The sequence below is a fragment of the Lissotriton vulgaris genome, chromosome 3_1 (genome assembly GCF_964263255.1).
Source record: "Lissotriton vulgaris chromosome 3_1, aLisVul1.2, whole genome shotgun sequence".
Classification (NCBI taxonomy): domain Eukaryota; kingdom Metazoa; phylum Chordata; class Amphibia; order Caudata; family Salamandridae; genus Lissotriton; species Lissotriton vulgaris.
In genome coordinates, this window is record NC_141689.1 from 59715041 (window position 1) to 59734442 (window position 19402).

At 47.5% G+C, this 19402-nt stretch overlaps 1 protein-coding gene and 1 pseudogene across 1 annotated transcript; both read left to right on the forward strand.

Moving 5' to 3' along the window:
* Nucleotides 1-550: 550 nt before the first annotated feature.
* Nucleotides 551-2175, forward strand: LOC147725945 (uncharacterized). The gene is made up of 2 exons (XM_086963400.1): nucleotides 551-1859; nucleotides 2129-2175. Exons 1-2 carry the CDS (start codon nucleotides 551-553, stop codon nucleotides 2173-2175), a joined length of 1356 nt encoding a protein of 451 aa, XP_086819526.1.
* Nucleotides 2176-2222: 47 nt separating this feature from the next.
* On the forward strand, nucleotides 2223-4688 carry LOC147725946 (uncharacterized; annotated as a pseudogene).
* Nucleotides 4689-19402: the final 14714 nt, after the last annotated feature.

The window sequence follows — 19402 nt, forward strand, 5'->3', positions numbered from 1 at the left end:
CGCTGGTTATAGAACTGCGGTTTTCTTCCCCGGGGGGGGAGGTCGACGAAGCGCAAGTGTGCGGGAGCCGCGGGCGCGTTTTCAGGTCCTTTCTCGCGGAGTTTTGTTCTCTTCAGGCTGTGTGCGCGGGCGGCCTCCCGCCGCTAGGGGAACGCGCTTGCCTCGCTGACGCTCTGAGGAGCTTACCCCCCGTTGGGCGCGAGTCGTCGAGTTCCGCTTTCTACTCGCGTCGGGAGAGGCGGCTCAACGGACTCGCGCACCGCGGGGGAAGACTGGTGTGGTTGAAATTGAGAGAATTCGAGCAGCACTAAGGCTTTTCAGAACAGAGCCCCTGCCCGGAGCCTGAACACCCGCAAGGCGGGTAGGATATTGATTGAGTCTTCGGGACCGGCCCGGGCAGGTCCACACGTGGTGCCTCATAGCGGAGGTTGTTGGTCCCACCTTATACCTATTCACCCCGCTTCGGTGGGAAGAAATAAGATTGCTTCGGGGTTCTGCCCTACCTTTAACCCCTGTTTACATTGGCTTCTTGGCGTGACGCAGGAGCGCAATGGAGTATGAAGAATACTATGAAGAGGAAGAGAAGCAGCAGGTCATGTACCTGCCAGTGGATGACTACTTCTGTCAGGTTATGGACTCTTCCATTCTTAAAGCAGTGTCGCGGGTGGTTGCACCCCTAGAGAAGAAGATTGACCAGCTACAGGCACAAAGCCAGCACCCCGGGCAAAGGACTGACCTTTCGGGGCAGGCGCACCCTGTGCCTCAGAGCCAACCATCGGCGGAATCCACTGACCCCAAGAGAAAGCGCCCGGCGGACGCGGGGGTCGACTCTGACGCCTTTTCGAGGCTAAAGAAAGCCTTTCTAGATGTGAAGACAGCGGATACCCCTTCCACCTCAAAGGAGGCACCGTCTGGTGCTTTGGGGGACGGCATGGACGACGCGGCCACCGTCGACCCGGATGAGTCACCCCAAACCTCGGATGGCGATTGGGACCCAGATAATTTGTGGCTCCCCGTACAGCCCACTCAGGAGTCCGGCTCTGATCCCAGTTCTGACATGCTTAATCCTGACAAGCTGCTTCATCCACGCTCGTCGCACTGGGTTCCCGCTCCTAAGGTGGCGGCCTATATGGCAGCTAGGCTTCGCAAACCTTTGGACCAGGAGGTGCGTAGTTGCCTTCAGGCAGAGTGCCCGCGCCCTACCTTGGAGGGTAAGGTAACGGTAACCCCTGGGATAGATCTCAAAATGTCTACCTTCCTCACTAAATTTGTGAAGGACCTCAAGAAGGGCATCGACCGTTCTTGGCGGGCCTGTCAAGACAAACTTCTGGACACGGCCGGGCTGTTGGCTAAAATTTTGGATATGGCCGAGGACGCCAAGGCCTTGGGATCCTTGATCTCACCGGAGATCCTTTCCGGTTGGGCACAGAGAGCGATAATCTTCCTAGGTAATGCAAACGTGGCCATTTCAACGGAGAGAAGAAGGTCTATTTTAATCAAGATTGACCCGAAATTGGGAGAGCTAGCCACATCCGAGGCAGGTCCGATGGCGGAGGGTAACCTCTTCGGAGACCCGTTCGTAAAGGAGCTGGGCAAATTCGTGAATATCTTCAACTCTTTGGACAAGGCCCAGACGTCCGTCAAACGAATCTTCACGCCACGTGTTTTTGGCGCAGCCAGTCATGGAAGGGGCCGCTCGTCTGGCAGACCCTACAACAGAGGATCCTATAAACAAGGTGACTCTCACCGAGGTCAATACCAGGACCCCGACAAATTCGTGAATTTCTACCACACCAGAGGCTATCCCCGCCGTCGTGCTGGAAGAGGCAGAGGAGACGGTGGCTGCAATAATCACAAAGGTGAGGCTCCAGAATGTTACAGGCCTAAAAGTGGGGGGCAGACTCCAGTTTTTTCTTCAGGCATGGTCTTCACTCACCTCCGACGCTTGGGTCTTACAGACCGTCGGTGGGTTCCAAATAGAATACTCAGGACTCCCCAGGCAGCCCGTTCGTCCCAGACCTATCAGCTTCATGCAGGACCAACGCGCTCTGATAGACAGGGAAGTCGCGGATCTCCTGCGAAAGGGGGCCATTGTGCAGACGATAATGCACCCGCGGGGTTTCCTCAGCAATATTTTCATTGTGGAGAAGCAGGACGGGGGCTATCGCCCTGTGATAAACCTCAAAGAGTTGAATGGCTGGCTCAATTACCGCCATTTCAAGATGGAGGGCATTCCCCTCCTGCGGGATCTGCTTCAGGAGGGGGACTGGATGGTCCAGTTGGACCTGAAGGATGCCTACCTCACGATTCCTATCTTCGCTCCCCACAGACATTTCCTTCAGTTTCAGTGGGGTCAACAGACCTACGAGTTTGTCTCCCTTCCTTTTGGACCGTCGTCCGCGCCGTGGTGTTTCACCAAGGTGCTGAAACCGGTGGTGAAGCGCTTGCTTACGGAGGGCATCCGTCTGATAATTTACCTGGACGACATGCTCCTCCTGCATCAATGCCCACGGACATTGCTGTCCCACCTTCAGAGGGCGGTCAACCTCCTAGAATCCTTGGGGTTCATAATCAACGAAACCAAGTCGGACCTAATCCCATCCAGGAGAATGCAGTTCCTATGTTTTCTGATAGACTCAGTGGAGGCCACATTGTCCCTGCCTTCTCGGAAACTTTCCAGGATCAGGCACAAGTTGAGATGCACCCTGGCACGCCCAACGATCCTGTTGCGTCACCTAGCCAGGGTCGTGGGTCTCTTATCGTTATCCATTCAGGAGATCTTCCCGGGACCCCTTCATTACCGGGCCCTTCAACGCCTCAAAGCGTTTCATCTCCGCAAAGGTCTCACCTACTCCCAGGTCGTTCCCCTTACGGAAGAAGCCAGGACGGAGCTTCGATGGTGGATCGAACATATGGATGCCTGCAACGGTCGGGCGATCTTCGGCTCCAAACCAGACTTGGTGATAGAGTCGGAGGCCAGCGGCCTGGGCTGGGGAGCGCGTTGCGGCGCTGTTTCTACAGGCGGAGTATGGTCATCCGCAGAACGAGATCTCCACATCAACTGTTTGGAGTTGATGGCGGGGTCGTTTGCAGTGGTGTTGGACGAAAGACAGAGTTCAGTGCTGTGTCCTTCTAAAGATGGACAACGTGGCGGCGATGCGCTACATCAACCACCTGGGAGGAACCAGGCCCAGGGCCTTATCAGATCTTTCTCGGACTCTTTGGGTGTATTGCCTATCCAACGAAATATCCCTGACGGCGGAGCACCTTCCAGGCTCAGCCAATCAGGTGGCGGACTGGTGGTCTCGTCATTGGAGGGGCGCCAGCCTATGGCAACTTCGTCCGGATGTGTTCAAGGCGATTCAGGACAAATGGGGTCCGTTCACTGTGGACCTCTTTGCTTCCCGTCTGGACGCCCAGCTGGAGCGTTATTTCAGTTGGCGACCAGATCCGGAAGCAGCGGCGATAGATGCGTTTCTGCAGGATTGGAGCATGGAGAGGGGCTACGCGTTCCCTCCCTTTGCGATGATCATGAGAGTGTCCTCCCAAGTACGGAGACACCAGGCAGATCTGGTGGTGATCACCCCGATCTGGAGGTCACAAGCCTGGTTTCCGGTTCTGATGGAACTTTCCTGGGATTTTCCAATCCCTCTACTCCGCGTTCCAGATCTCCTCAAGAATCCTCAAGGGGATCCTCATCACCTCCTGACGACAGGCAACCTGTGTCTGATGGCCTGGCGGGTTACAGGCAACGCTGGCAAGTCCCGGGACTTTTGGAGGACGCTGCCACACTGTTGGCCAAATCCTGGGCAGACAGTACCAACAAGAGGTACCGATCAGCATGGTCTCGGTGGAGTAGTTGGTGTCTGCGATTGCAGATTGATCCAGTGGGGGCAGACATTGTCCACGTCCTTAATTTTTTAGCCTCCCTAGCAAAGGACGGCTTAGCGTACAGATCTATCAATACCTTTAGGTCTGCCATATCGGCAGGGCATATCCCGTTGGAGAACCATCCGATAGGGGAACACCCTCTGGTCTGTAAACTACTGCGAGGGATTAGGTTATCAGTTCCCCCGGAACCCCGCTATTCAGTGTTATGGGATGTAAATAAGCTCCTTAACTTATTTCGAGAGTGGCCATCCAATAAATACCTGTCGAGGAAGCAGATTTCAGCGAAGCTTACAATGCTTCTTTGTCTGATCTTTAGTCGCAGGGTCTCAGATGTGAGAGCCTTGGACCTTTCAGGTCGTACCTTGACCCCGGATGGGGTTACCTTCCATATCTCTAGGCGTACCAAGGGAGATTCCCAGTCTATCTCGTATCCTGCATTCCCGGAAGTCCCGAAACTATGTGTGGTCAGGGCACTAAAGGCCTATGAAGTGGCAACGATTGATATACGCCCACAGGGTGTCAAACAGCTGTTTATTGCTCTTACTAAACCACACAGGGCGGTTTCATCCCCAACTATTGCGCGATGGGTGCGATGGGTTATGCAGGAAGCTGGCATAGATATTTCTTGGTTTGGAGCCCATTCTGTGAGGGGAGCAATGGCGTCCACGGCATATTCCCTGGGGGCTCGCCTGGAAGACATTCTGAAAGCGGCAGATTGGTCTTCAGACTCCACCTTCAAGAGATTTTACTTTAAGCCAGTAGCGTCTCTGGCTTCACTGGTGGTGAATAAGCTTTGAACTAGCCTAATCAGAAGCCTCCGCTCCTGACATAGAATGAAAGATTTCCTAGCTAACGTACAGGAAAGTTTCATTTCTATTAAGGAGGCGGAGGCGAGGATTAGCCCACCCTGTCTTTATTCGAACCCGCCCAGAATTACTACGTTGGGACAGTAAGTAAAATCTTTATGATGCAGTTTCCTTTTGTGATGTGACGGGTTATGACATTCTTCTTTTCACTGTTCTGTTCATGGATCTTGTACTGCTCATATGTTGATTATCTTGCTGACTGATGAGATTGGGTGTTCATTTCTTGGTGCCTTACGTACTCTGTTTGTACCATAGGTTCTGACACGGGCAACAAGGAGTAACAGGAGTAACGGATGAATAATCTGTGGCAGTGTCGCAGGAAGAAAGAGGAGGATAGAGTGCCAGCAGGGAAGGATATTGGGAAGCCCTGGACTGGGATTGGACAGTTGCAGAGACATTTTCTGTTTCCATTTTCCCTGATGCTCATGGGAAATGTAGCTTTGTTGAGTGTTGATCCCTTTTTAATGGCTGCTGGAGAAAAATAAAGGAGAAAGTGACAGTCTAATCCTCGCCTCCGCTTCCTTAATAGAATTGAAACTTTCCTGTACGTTAGCTAGGACATTTTTCATTGTGCAGTACGAGGAAAAGGAGGAAGGTGTAAGAGTTGATTTTCATTTGGCAAAATGTGTGCTGAATATTTTGAACATTTCTGCACTAACACGAAAACACTGCACCTTTGAAATGTGTTGAACAATTGGACCCTACATGAGACTCAACTCCATATTGTTTTCCAGTGCAGAACTGATGTGTAATTGTATTTCTCATTCTGATATTACAAGTAATAAGTGCTGATGTTCTGTGTTGACAAGCTGTTCTTGAAGAACTCCTCCAGAGAAAGCCTTTTGCCACATCCAAAGCTCTTCTTGCCATTCATACTGTGGATTTATTTATTACAACACTTCCATCTTTTCTGTAACTAGATTTGTACTGCCGCATTCGATGACATTAGGTTAGAACTGGGTACATTTATTGGGTACATTTAATTTCAGTTAGGGGATAGTGCTAGACTGATGACAATATGTGACGTATAATTCGGAAATGTTATTTATTTAGTTTTCCTCACTTTATGGTGACTATGCCATTTCCGTTAACTTCTATAACTAATTTGTCTGTAAAAGCTGGAATATTTGAAGGTGAGTCACTCTGGTTTGTCCTAACTCATTGATTTTGACTTACAAATTCCTATGCTTTTTACTGAGACTCAATTTCATGTCAAACTTTGCTAGAACTGTTTCACCCTTATGCTAATTCACTATACTGATTTACTGTTCATTCAGACTAACATTATGTTTTCTTTCTGTATTGATACTTAATTTAAAAAAAATAACTATATGTTTTGTAAATTCACTGGAATCCATACATTTTGATACAAAGCCCTATTACTGACTATGCTCATTTGTTTGCTGTTAGAACCTAAAGAACATATGATGTAATGTGTCCCAGTGTGTTTCTCCTTGGGAGAGTAGTTGGCCTAAGGGCTAGGCAGGTCAAACTCGAATCTGGGGAACTGTTATCGAGTCTCAGCAATGAAGCTGAACATCCTGTGATTCTGGGCAAATCACTTAATCTCCCTGTGCCTAACAAAAATGAATGTGTCCTCATGTAACGCAACTGGTGCTATGTAAAGCGCTCTGATACCCAAAAACTTCAGGTCAAGTTTGTGCTACTTAAAACTCCGTAAACAAAAACACCATCTCTGTTCCTGTCTAAGTGATTTATCTTAGATCATCTGATAAGATAGCATCAACAAAGGCCGCAGGGCACTAGAAGGCAGATTAAAAATGGACAGGCTGCCTAAATAATATTGTGCTCTGACCGGGGAAAGTAATTTATCTGTAATGCAAAGGAGATTACCGTACGGCTATGGTCAGTTATTCAAGCAGCCTTGTGGGAGACACCAGATAGAAGAAGAACTCCAAGTAAAACCTTGTGAATTAACAAGCTCTAGGAAACACTGGCAACCTCTGGTATTGAGAACTATGATTAGCATACAGATGTAAGCAAGGACAAAGAGACCAGAGCAAGAGCAACACCATTTATAAAAAAGAAAAAGCATTGGGAAAGGTAGGGATAGCTTATAACAAACATGGAATGGTGAAATACGAATGGGATATAAAAAGAGTAAGCTAACCTAATTCACCAGGCTAACCTCGGAGGACCTGGCTTGGCAGTTCGGGGGACTGTTCCCATGGGGCACAGGGTCAGGACTGATTTGCATATAGCTGGGTTCAAACTGGAATGGCATGGTGAGTGAAAAAGGCGATGGAATTAGACCCAGATCTCTGTACTGGGGTGAATGTATGACATTGTTCTGCATTCTGTCCATCAACTGTTGTTTTTGCATTTGACACACCGAGTGGGACAGGTATGCTCAGACGTGAGTCTCGTGCTCTCCATGCCCCTGGAATCAAGCTATCCTGGCTGACGAGGGCTGAAATCCCGAAACTGGTCCTAGGATGCTTGTTTCAAAGTCCAGGGAGGACCTGGCTTGGCCGTTATGGTCGGAATGTTCCCATGGGGCACAGGGTCAGGACTTATTTGCATATCGCTGGGTTTAAACTGGAATGGCATGGTGAGGAAAAAAACGATGGATCTAGGCCCAGATTTCTGTACTGGGATGAATGTATGACATTGTTATGCTTTCTGTCCATCAACTGTTGTTTTGGCATTTGTCACCCCGAGTGGGATGGGAATGCTCAGACGTGAGTCCCTTGCTCTCCATGCAACTGGAATCAAGCTATCCTGGCTGACGAGGGCTGAAAGCCCAAAACCGGTCCTAGGATGCTTGTTTCCAGTCCAGGGAGGACCTGGCTTGGCAGTTTGGGCTGGACTGTTACTCTGGGGCACAGGGTCAAGACTGATTTGCATTTGGCTGGGTTCAAACTGGAATGGCATGGTGAGCAAAAAATGATGGATTAAGGCCCAGATCTCTGTACTGGTGTGAATGTATGACATTGTTCTGCATTCTGTCCATCAACTGTTGTTTTTGAATTTGTCAACCTGAGTGGGACGGGTATGCTCAGACTTGAGTCCCTTGCTCTCCATGGCACTGGAATCAAGCTATCATGGCTGGTGAGGGCTGAAAGCCCAAAACCGGTCCTAGGATGCTTGTTTGCAGTCCAGGGAGGACCTGGCTTGGCAGTTCGGGCTGGACTGTTTCCATGGGGCACAGGTTCAGGACTGATTTGCATATGGTTGGGTTCAAACTGGAATGGCATGGTGAGCAAAAAAACCGATGGATTTAGTCCTAGATCTCTGTACTGGGGTGAATGTATGACATTGTTCTGCATTCTGTCCATCAACTGTTGTTTTTGAATTTGTCACCCCGAGTGGGACGGGTATGCTCAGACGTGAGTCCCGTGCTCTGCATGCCACTGGAATCAAGCTATCCTGGCTGATGAGGGCTGAAAGACCGAAACCGGTCCCAGGATGCTTGTTTCCAGTCCAGGGAGGACCTGGCTTGGCAGTTCGGGCTGGACTGTTCCCATGGGGCACAGGGTCAAGACTAGTTTGCATATGGCTGGGTTCAAACTGGAATGGCAGGGTGAGCAAAACAACAATGGATTTAGGCCCCGATCTCTGAACTGGGGTGAATGTATGACATTGTTCTGCATTCTGTCCATCAACTATTGTTTTTGCATTTGTCACCCCGCGTGGGACGGGTATGCTCAGACGTGAGACCCGTGCTCTCTATGCCACTGGAATCACGCTATCCTGGCTGACGAGGGCTGAAATCCCGAAACCGGTCCTAGGATGCTTGTTTCCAGTCCAGGGAGGACCTGGCTTGGCAGTTCGGACTGGACTGTTCCCATGGGGCACAGGGTCAGGACTGATTTGCATATGGCTGGGTTCAAACTGGAATGGCATGGTGAGTGAAAAAGGCGATGGAATTAGGCCCAGATCTCTGTACTGGGGTGAATGTATGACATTGTTCTGCATTCTGTCCATCAACTGTTGTTTTTGCATTTGACACACCGAGTGGGACGGGGATGCTCAGACGTGAGTCCCGTGCTCTCCATGCCACTGGAATCAAGCTATCCTGGCTGACGAGGGCTGAAATCCCGAAACTGGTCCTAGGATGCTTGTTTCAAAGTCCAGGGAGGACCTGGCTTGGCCTTTAGGGCCGGAATGTTCCCATGGGGCACAGGGTCAGGACTTATTTGCATATCGCTGGGTTTAAACTGGAATGGCATGGTGAGGAAAAAAACGATGGATCCAGGCCCAGATTTCTGTACTGGGATGAATGTATGACATTGTTATGCTTTCTGTCCATCAACTGTTGTTTTGGCATTTGTCACCCCGAGTGGGATGGGAATGCTCAGACGTGAGTCCCTTGCTCTCCATGCCACTGGAATCAAGCTATCCTGGCTGACGAGGGCTGAAAGCCCAAAACCGGTCCTAGGATGCTTGTTTCCAGTCCAGGGAGGACCTGGCTTGGCAGTTCGGGCTGGACTGTTACTCTGGGGCACAGGGTCAAGACTGATTTGCAGTTGGCTGGGTTCAAACTGGAATGGCATGGTGAGCAAAAAATGATGGATTAAGGCCCAGATCTCTGTACTGGTGTGAGTGTATGACATTGTTCTGCATTCTGTCCATCAACTGTTGTTTTTGAATTTGTCACCCTGAGTGGGACGGGTATGCTCAGACTTGAGTCCCTTGCTCTCCATGGCACTGGAATCAAGCTATCATGGCTGGTGAGGGCTGAAAGCCCAAAACCGGTCATAGGATATTTGTTTCCAGTCCGGGAGGACCTGGCATGGCAGTTCAGACTGGACTGTTCCCATGGGGCACAGGGGCAGGACTGATTTGCATATGGCTGGGTTCAAACTGGAAAGGCATGGTGAGCAAAAAAACGATGGAATTAGGCCCAGATCTCTGTACTGGGGTGAATGTATGACATTGTTCTGTATTCTGTCCATCAACTGTTGTTTTTGCATTTGACACACCGAGTGGGACGGGTATGCTCAGACGTGAGTCCCGTGCTCTCCATGCCACTGGAATTAAGCTATCCTGGCTGACGAGGGCTAAAATCCCGAAACCGGTCCTAGGATGCTTGTTTCCAGTCCAGGGAGGACCTGGCTTGGCAGTTCGGACTGGACTGTTCCCATGGGGCACAGGGTCAGGACTGATTTGCATATCGCTGGGTTCAAACTGAAATGGCATGGTGAGCAAAAAACGATGGATTTAGGCCCAGATCTCTGTACTGGGGTGAATGTATGACATTGTTTTGCATTCTGTCCATCAACTGTTGTTTTTGCATTCGTCACCTCAAGAGGGACGGGTATGCTCAGACGTGAGTCCTGTGCTCTCCATGTCACTGGAATCAAGCTATCCTGGCTGACGAGGGCTGAAAGCCCGAAACCGGTCCTAGGATGCTTGTTTCCAGTCCAGGGAGGACCTGGCTTGGCAGTTCTGGCTGGACTGTTCCCATGGGGCACAGGTTCAGGACTGATTTGCATATGGTTGCGTTCAAACTGGAATGGCATGGTGAGCAAAAAAAACGATGGATTTAGTCCTAGATCTCTGTACTGGGGTGAGAGTATGACATTGTTCTGCATTCTGTCCATCAACTGTTGTTTTTGAATTTGTCACCCCGAGTGGGACGGGTATGCTCAGACGTGAGTCCCGTGCTCTGCATGCCACTGGAATAAAGCTATCCTGGCTGATGAGGGCTGAAAGACCGAGACCGGTCCCAGGATGCTTGTTTCCAGTCCAGGGAGGACCTGGCTTGGCAGTTCGGGCTGGACTGTTCCCATGGGGCACAGGGTCAAGACTGGTTTGCATATGGCTGGGTTCAAACTGGAATAGCAGGGTGAGCAAAACAACAATGGATTTAGGCCCAGATCTCTGAACTGGGGTGAATGTATGACATTGTTCTGCATTCTGTCCATCAACTATTGTTTTTGCATTTGTCACCCCGCGTGGGACGGGTATGCTCAGACGTGAGACCCGTGCTCTCTATGCCACTGGAATCATGCTATCCTGGCTGATGAGGGCTAAAAGCCCGAAACCGGTCCTAGGATGCCTATTTCCAGTCCAGGGAGGACCTGGCTTGGCGGTTCGGGCTAGACTGTTCCCATGGGGAATGGCATGGTGAGCAGAAAAACAATGGATTTAGGCCCAGCTCTCTGTACTGGGGTGAATGTATGACATTGTTCTGCATTCTGTCCATCAACTGTTGTTTTTGCATTTGTCACCCCGAGTGGAACCGGTATGTTCAGACGTGAGTCCTGTGCTCTTCATGCCACTGGAATCAAGCTGAGAATTGCAAAAGTAATCGAAACTTTGGTTAGTATTAACCAGCACGGGTTTATACCAGGGAGGGGCACTACGCACCATACACGAAAGGTTATCACTTTGTTTGATATCGCAGAAGTCACAGGAGACCCGCTCGCAGTAATGTTACTGGATGCTGAAAAAGCTTTCGACCGGGTCTCCTGGGACTTTCTATGGTTTATTCTGAGAAGGGTAGGATTGGGGGAGGGAACGGTGAAGGCCTTGCAGATACTATACGCAGAACCAACTGCTCGTATAAAAGTAAATGGGGGGTTTACATCATCTTTCCAGATAAAGAGAGGTACACGACAGGGGTGTCCCTGCTCCCTGCTTTTATTCGCCCTTTATATGGACCCATACATAAGGCGCATAGAACTAAACGATAATATTTCCCCAGTTGAGACCGGCAGGGGCCCCTGCAAAATATTGGCCTACGCTGATGATGTGGCAATTGTAACATCTAGTCCCACGGAGTCTATAGAGTTGGTAGAGCTAGAAGCACAAGTATTTGGTGAAGTGTCTGGTTATGCACTTAACACTGCAAAAACACAAATTATTAAAAACAACAAGATAGATTGTACTGACTCCCTGGTGGTCCACAGCGGAGTTTATTTAGGGGTAATAATAACTCCATACCTGGACAATCTTGTGGAATTAAATATATCACCAATAATAAATAAAGCTAAGAAGGATTTAGATAGACTTAACAACATACATTTTTCAATAGTAGGCAGGACTAACATAGTCAAAATGATTTTTCTCCCAAAGTTTTTATATTTATTCAGGGCTATACCTCTATTGTTTGAAGGGAAATGGTTTAAACTTTTGGAACATATGATAAACCGTTTCGTCTGGGCACACTGGAAGACTCGAAGGGCGCTTAGATATATGGCACTACCGAGGGCACGAGGGGGGTGGGCCTTACCGGATCTAAAATTCTATTACTGGGCAGCCTGCCTTCAATACATGACATGTTTGCTTGGGGGAGCAGAGAGTGAAGGCTACTCTGAGTTAGGGACGCTAGCAATTTACTCATAAGTACTGGGGGATCATGCGGAAAACTGTATGTTGAACTATACAGAGTATAGTTATTTTAAGAGAGTTAAATTCAAAACGGTTATAGCAGCATATAAGATCTGGTTTTCTTTTTCAAAAAAATTTGGCTTAGGCAAATATAATGCTTATACAAGGTTGAATAATAACCCTGGCTTTCCTGGGGATATATTCTCAGGGGCAGTGTTCTCGGAATGGGGAAAACATGAGATCAACAGACTGGGTGATCTGATGGGAGCAAATGGGCTAATGCAGTTCAATAATTTACAAGCAGTATATGGGCTAGACAACAGCCATTATTTTAAATACTTGCAAATTAGAAGTTTTATTTTGACTAAAACTGGAGGGCCGGTGGGATTTGCATCAAACTCAATTCTGGATACTATACAGGCTGGTGTGGATTGCACTATTAAAAGATTCTATTCCGAACTAATAGAGCATCAAGCAGATGACCTGGGAAAATTTGAAGATAAATGGGTACAAAAAGTAGGTATAGAGAAGGAAAGTTTCCATAGATCTCTGGAACTAGGGCAGAAATTATCATGCACAGCATCACTCCAGGCACAGCATTTTAAAACGCTGTATTTCCTATACTATACCCCATCTAGGTTGGCACAGTGGGGAGCAACAGCGGGTACTACATGTCCGAGATGCGATAGTACTCAGGCTGATTTAGTGCACATGTTAGCTACCTGTCCACACTTAAAAACAACCCAAGATGAAATTGAAATATTCCTTAAAAGATTTCTAACAATAGAAATTAACTTAACTCCTTCACTTATACTTTTAGGAATAGACAGCAGTCTTGATACGACTAATTATCAGTATTTTATTTTTGTGGCTATGGCCACTTTAAGACTCTGTATGGCTACAGCATGGCTGGATCGACTTCCCCCCACTTTTCATCAATGGCTAAGGAAACAATTGGCTGCCTTTAACATGGAGAAGGTGATCTATGCAAGAAGGGGTAGAAAAGGCAAGAAACTTGGGAATGAGATCTGGCATCATATTCAGGAGTGGAGAGAGAGAGATCCAGGGTAGACTTGGAAATTATATCACAACAAATGATATCTGGGGGTCAAAAAAGGAAAAAGAGAGTTCGACAGTAAGAACCACAATACCAAAATGCACAGACTAGTATCAGTGAGAAATAATAGTTAAAGAATGGTCAAGTCAAGACTCAAGAGTACTAGGAGAAAAATATAGTTCCCATCAGAAGCCACACTGTACCGCCCTTGTTGTCATCATATGGGATCTCCTTACCCAGGAGACAAGACGGCCGGTAAACATTACCGTGACCGAAATGTGGTATGAGGGCAGATCAGAGGAGTGTGGTAGTGGCTAATGAAAAAAGCAGTGTAAGGTGATTTGGAGTGGAGAAGTGAAGGGTACTAAAATTAGGTGAATGGGTGGAAAAAAGCAATTTATTAGTAACCCCCAAACCCTAAGATTAAAAAGGCAGGTGTGGGTGCAGGTTTTAAATAATAACCGCACTTATAGGTGGTCGACATGTTTCAGCATATTATAAGATTTTCTTAATGCATTCCTCAGGACCTATAAATAATACACTACTGCTTTTAGAAAAACAAATAAATTAGGAAAATATCACCTGGAAATCCAGGCGTACTCAACCATATACTGTCAGTGCAACGGTAAGGGATCCAACATGTAAAACAAACAAACAGATAAACAGATAGAACACAAAGAGTTATTCACATCCTTATTGTTTGTATTCATAGTGGCATTACAATATATGCAATCAAGCCTGATCATTATTTCAGGCATGCACTCACCCTTGCGTGTAGGCTGAGGAGCTTCACCCCACCTGGCTGCAGCGCAGGTAAAAGGGAGCGCCGCTCTGTGAGAAATCACATAATGATTGTAGAGCGGTTAGTGATATGACACTGACTTATTTAAATGGCAAAATATACTTTGAGATGTGAGGTTAACTAAGCCTCTTGAAACCAGGCTGGGCGAAAACGCCCCACTCTGTCAAAACCCAGAAGCGAAGACCACCCTGTAAGGGCAGCAAGTTCTAAAAAGCCGATCCGTGTCAATTAAATTTAGCAAACACACACGGAATAAGCTTAAAGATAACATTAACACTGGCGGGATAATATCTGGCAGCAAACCCGCACAGGATGAAGAAACGCGCACGAGAAATGCTACGCGTTATTGACTGTGCGCTGGCCTCTAGAGGCGTGTGAGCGCAGCGCGAGGCCGCCGAATGTAACGCATATTGCGGTGACTCACCTAACCGTCGGCGTCTCCAGGCAGTCTTCAGTACTGCTCGGGGGGGCGCCGACCGCCGAATGTGCTAGTATTTTGTATGCTCACACGCCAAACGTGATGTCAATAGTCACGTGACGGCGGGATTCCTGGGACTTGTAGTCCGCTATTCAGTGTTGTCTCTGTACGATCAAAATAGAGTTACAATGGCCTAAGATCTGTGTGCCCTGATGCGCTATGAATTACAAAAGTGTAATTACACACAAGGGTTTGTATTAATGTTAGTGCGCTGTTAGAAGGAACAAAATTACCAGCATTATGAGGCGCTACCGAACTCTGGCTTTCTTAGATGCAATATTATTACGTGGACAGAGTCACAAAGGCATACAACCTATGATGTGTGCTCTGGATTGCGAATGGTTGTAAAAAATTACAAATAAGTGTTTATAATATATAACGCTATTAGAAAGAACATAGTTATCAGTATTATGAGGCGCTGTTTAACTCTGGCTTTCTTAGATGGACTTTGTTTAGTGTGTATTCACCCATGTGTGTTGGATTACCAATAGGTATTGCCAAGAGGTATGTGTTTTCATAGGCAGTGCAAAATGGTAATTATTTTCATAGGCAGTGCAAACGCGTCAGTAGGAGGAACACAATACTTGCAGCCATTCAGAGGGACATCCAGGGTATGGGCTCATTAAGGCCCTCCTTATCACTGTTAAGGCGATATACCCATTTTTGTTCTATCTTGAACAGGAACCGGCTTGTATCTGCACATGAATCTGGAATGTGCGGTTGTTCAAGGACTGTCCAGTAAAAATCTTCGGGACCGTGGCCCTTCTCCAGGAAATGTGCGGTCAGTCTGGTTGCTTGCTTGCGGCACCGCACTGTGCTTTTATGTTCCTGGATACGTGTGCGTACCTTCCTGGTAGTCATACCGACATATCGCAATTCGCAAGGACATTTGATCAAATAAATCAAGTTACTGCTGTTACAATTAGTAAACTTGTTTTGTGTCCATGGGCGATTAGTGCCAATGTCGACTGCAGTAGATTTACTAGTCTGGGGACAGACAGAGCAGTTGCCACATGGATGGTGGCCGACCACAGCTGGTAGATCCCAAAGGGTACCCACTTGTCTCCCTTCTTTGCTGCGTGGGCGTGTATGAACCAGTTGATCCTTCAGATTTGGTCCTCTCTTATATGCGAACATAGGCAGTGGAATATCATCACCTCCGGTATTAAGGATGGACCAATGTTTCTTAATAATTTTCTGCAACTGGTTCGATCGGCTATTAAAGGTGTTGACAAAGGCTATCCGATCTGTTTTTTCCTTTTGGAGGGTTGATTGCAAGTAGGGCATCCCTATGATTATTTGAGGCCCGCTTTTTAGACCTACGAATAATTTTCTTAGGGTATCGTTTCTCCTTTAGTTGTTCCTCAAGGTTTTTAGAGTGTGCTTCGAAAGATTCTTTCTTGGAACAGTTTCTTTGTACCCTTAGGAACTGGCCAAAAGGTAAGTTATCCCTCAGGGCCCGTGGGTGGCAGCTGTCATATCTCAACAATGCGTTCCTGGCCATGGGTTTGCGGTATAGCTCTGACTCGATGCCGGTAGGAGTGGCGTGCAGTCTCAAATCAAGGAAAGCCAGTGATGTTCTGCTGTGCTCAATGGTGAACTTCAAAAATCGGTTCTCATTGTTCAACCACCCGTGAAATGATATTAGTTGTTCCAACTATGGTACTTCCAGTTCAGATGGGACATCCAGTGATTCAGATGCATCACAGACCGGATCATCCAATCAAGCCCCGCGGGGTCGTGGCAATAAGAGAAACTGGAGAAACCAACCACAAAACTTTGGCAACCACCAACCATGGTGGCCTATTAATCCATGGATGATGGGTCCAAACTGCCCTCCACAAATGGGGCCGCCCTTCTATCCACCACAGATGCAACAAGGCCCGGGATCATTTCCTTTTTTAGGCTTTGGCCAGAGACGAGGCCGAGGCAGGAGGAGACAGGGAGCAGTGCAACAAGTCCATTGGAACACCGACACGAACGTGCCACAACAATCGAGAATGGATTTACGCAGCGGGAAGAAAGTTCCCCAAGACGCTGCGGGAACAAGCAACCAGCCGGCATTGTGATCAACCTCAGTTCACACACCTTGTCTACCAATGAGGAACTCCTCCTGGATAAAGGTTTGGGATTCGTGGCCACTCAAAAAGGTGATCCTTTCGTGGCCCAAATTGAACTATCCAAACTGTTCAGGAAGATAAGGTTGCACTATTTTTTCGCAAAACCGACCACCTTGGAACACATCGCCGTGGATAACAACACAGGTTTAAAGAGACCTTCTTCGTTTAATCCACCTAGTGCCACAGTACCACCCAAAGTTCTGACCTTTGAAACGGCTGTTGAAAAGGATGTCACGGATCTATACAAACGAGATGTCAAAACATTTATGAATCTCTCCAGAGATGAACAGCAAGCTTTGCGCTCACTCACCTCTAACGAAAGTATTACCATCAAACCGGCCGATAAAGGCGGAGCAACTGTGATTTTGGACACCACAATGTACAGAAATGAGTGTCTGCGGCAACTCAGCGACCGCAGATCCTACTTACCACTGAGATTGGATCCTACTGAGGATCTACAAAATAGAATCAGTGCCTTAGTAGAAGAAGCCACGAGCGAGGGATGGATAACCTCACAGGAGGGACAGTATTTGGTCACACAACACCCTACAATCCCTTACTTTTACTGCCTGCCCAAAGTCCATAAGCCAACTAGGCCACCACCTGGTAGGCCTATTATCTCCGGCATTGGGTCAGTATTGGAACCCCTTTCTACCTTTGTGGACCACTTCCTTAACCCGATGGTCAAAGCGATGCCCACCTTTCTCCAAGACACCAAAGACGTACTAAGACTCCTGCCCACGATACAATATAACATCGAAACTGACATTTTGGTATCGTTCGATGTCGAATCTTTATACACATCGATCCCTCAAACTGAGACTCTAGAAGTAGTGGGAGCACTCTTGGAGCAGAATAACCATCAATCGATGACACCAATACCCTTTATAATGCAATTAGCAGAAATTGCAATGAAAGAAAATTACTTCCGGTTTGAAGATACGCTGTATTTACAAACGTCCGGGACTAGTATGGGCAGTGTTTTCGCGCCGAGCCTGGCGAACTTGTATGTCCACCATTTCGAACAACAGAATGTATTTGCCACCACCAACCCATACCTGTCATCAATATATGTGTGGAAACGCTATATTGATGACATCCTGGTGGTATGGCGTGGCACCGAGGAACAACTAATATCATTTCACGGGTGGTTGAACAATGAGAACCGATTTTTGAAGTTCACCATTGAGCACAGCAGAACATCACTGGCTTTCCTTGATTTGAGACTGCACGCCACTCCTACCGGCATCGAGTCAGAGCTATACCGCAAACCCATGGCCAGGAACGCATTGTTGAGATATGACAGCTGCCACCCACGGGCCCTGAGGGATAACTTACCTTTTGGCCAGTTCCTAAGGGTACAAAGAAACTGTTCCAAGAAAGAATCTTTCGAAGCACACTCTAAAAACCTTGAGGAACAACTAAAGGAGAAACGATACCCTAAGAAAATTATTCGTAGGTCTAAAAAGCGGGCCTCAAATAATCATAGGGATGCCCTACTTGCAATCAACCCTCCAAAAGAAAAAACAGATCGGATAGCCTTTGTCAACACCTTTAATAGCCGATCGAACCAGTTGCAGAAAATTATTAAGAAACATTGGTCCATCCTTAATACCGGAGGTGATGATATTCCACTGCCTATGTTCGCATATAAGAGAGGACCAAATCTGAAGGATCAACTGGTTCATACACGCCCACGCAGCAAAGAAGGGAGACAAGTGGGTACCCTTTGGGATCTACCAGCTGTGGTCGGCCACCATCCATGTGGCAACTGCTCTGTCTGTCCCCAGACTAGTAAATCTACTGCAGTCGACATTGGCACTAATCGCCCATGGACACAAAACAAGTTTACTAATTGTAACAGCAGTAACTTGATTTATTTGATCAAATGTCCTTGCGAATTGCGATATGTCGGTATGACTACCAGGAAGGTACGCACACGTATCCAGGAACATAAAAGCACAGTGCGGTGCCGCAAGCAAGCAACCAGACTGACCGCACATTTCCTGGAGAAGGGCCACGGTCCCGAAGATTTTTACTGGACAGTCCTTGAACAACCGCACATTCCAGATTCATGTGCAGATACAAGCCGGTTCCTGTTCAAGATAGAACAAAAATGGGTATATCGCCTTAACAGTGATAAGGAGGGCCTTAATGAGCCCATACCCTGGATGTCCCTCTGAATGGCTGCAAGTATTGTGTTCCTCCTACTGACGCGTTTGCACTGCCTATGAAAATAATTACCATTTTGCACTGCCTATGAAAACACATACCTCTTGGCAATACCTATTGGTAATCCAACACACATGGGTGAATACACACTAAACAAAGTCCATCTAAGAAAGCCAGAGTTAAACAGCGCCTCATAATACTGATAACTATGTTCTTTCTAATAGCGTTATATATTATAAACACTTATTTGTAATTTTTTACAACCATTCGCAATCCAGAGCACACATCATAGGTTGTATGCCTTTTTGACTCTGTCCACGTAATAATATTGCATCTAAGAAAGCCAGAGTTCGGTAGCGCCTCATAATGCTGGTAATTTTGTTCCTTCTAACAGCGCACTAACATTAATACAAACCCTTGTGTGTAATTACACTTTTGTAATTCATAGCGCATCAGGGCACACAGATCTTAGGCCATTGTAACTCTATTTTGATCGTACAGAGACAACACTGAATAGCGGACTACAAGTCCCAGGAATCCCGCCGTCACGTGACTATTGACATCACGTTTGGCGTGTGAGCATACAAAATACTAGCACATTCGGCGGTCGGCGCCCCCCCGAGCAGTACTGAAGACTGCCTGGAGACGCCGACGGTTAGGTGAGTCACCGCAATATGCGTTACATTCGGCGGCCTCGCGCTGCGCTCACACGCCTCT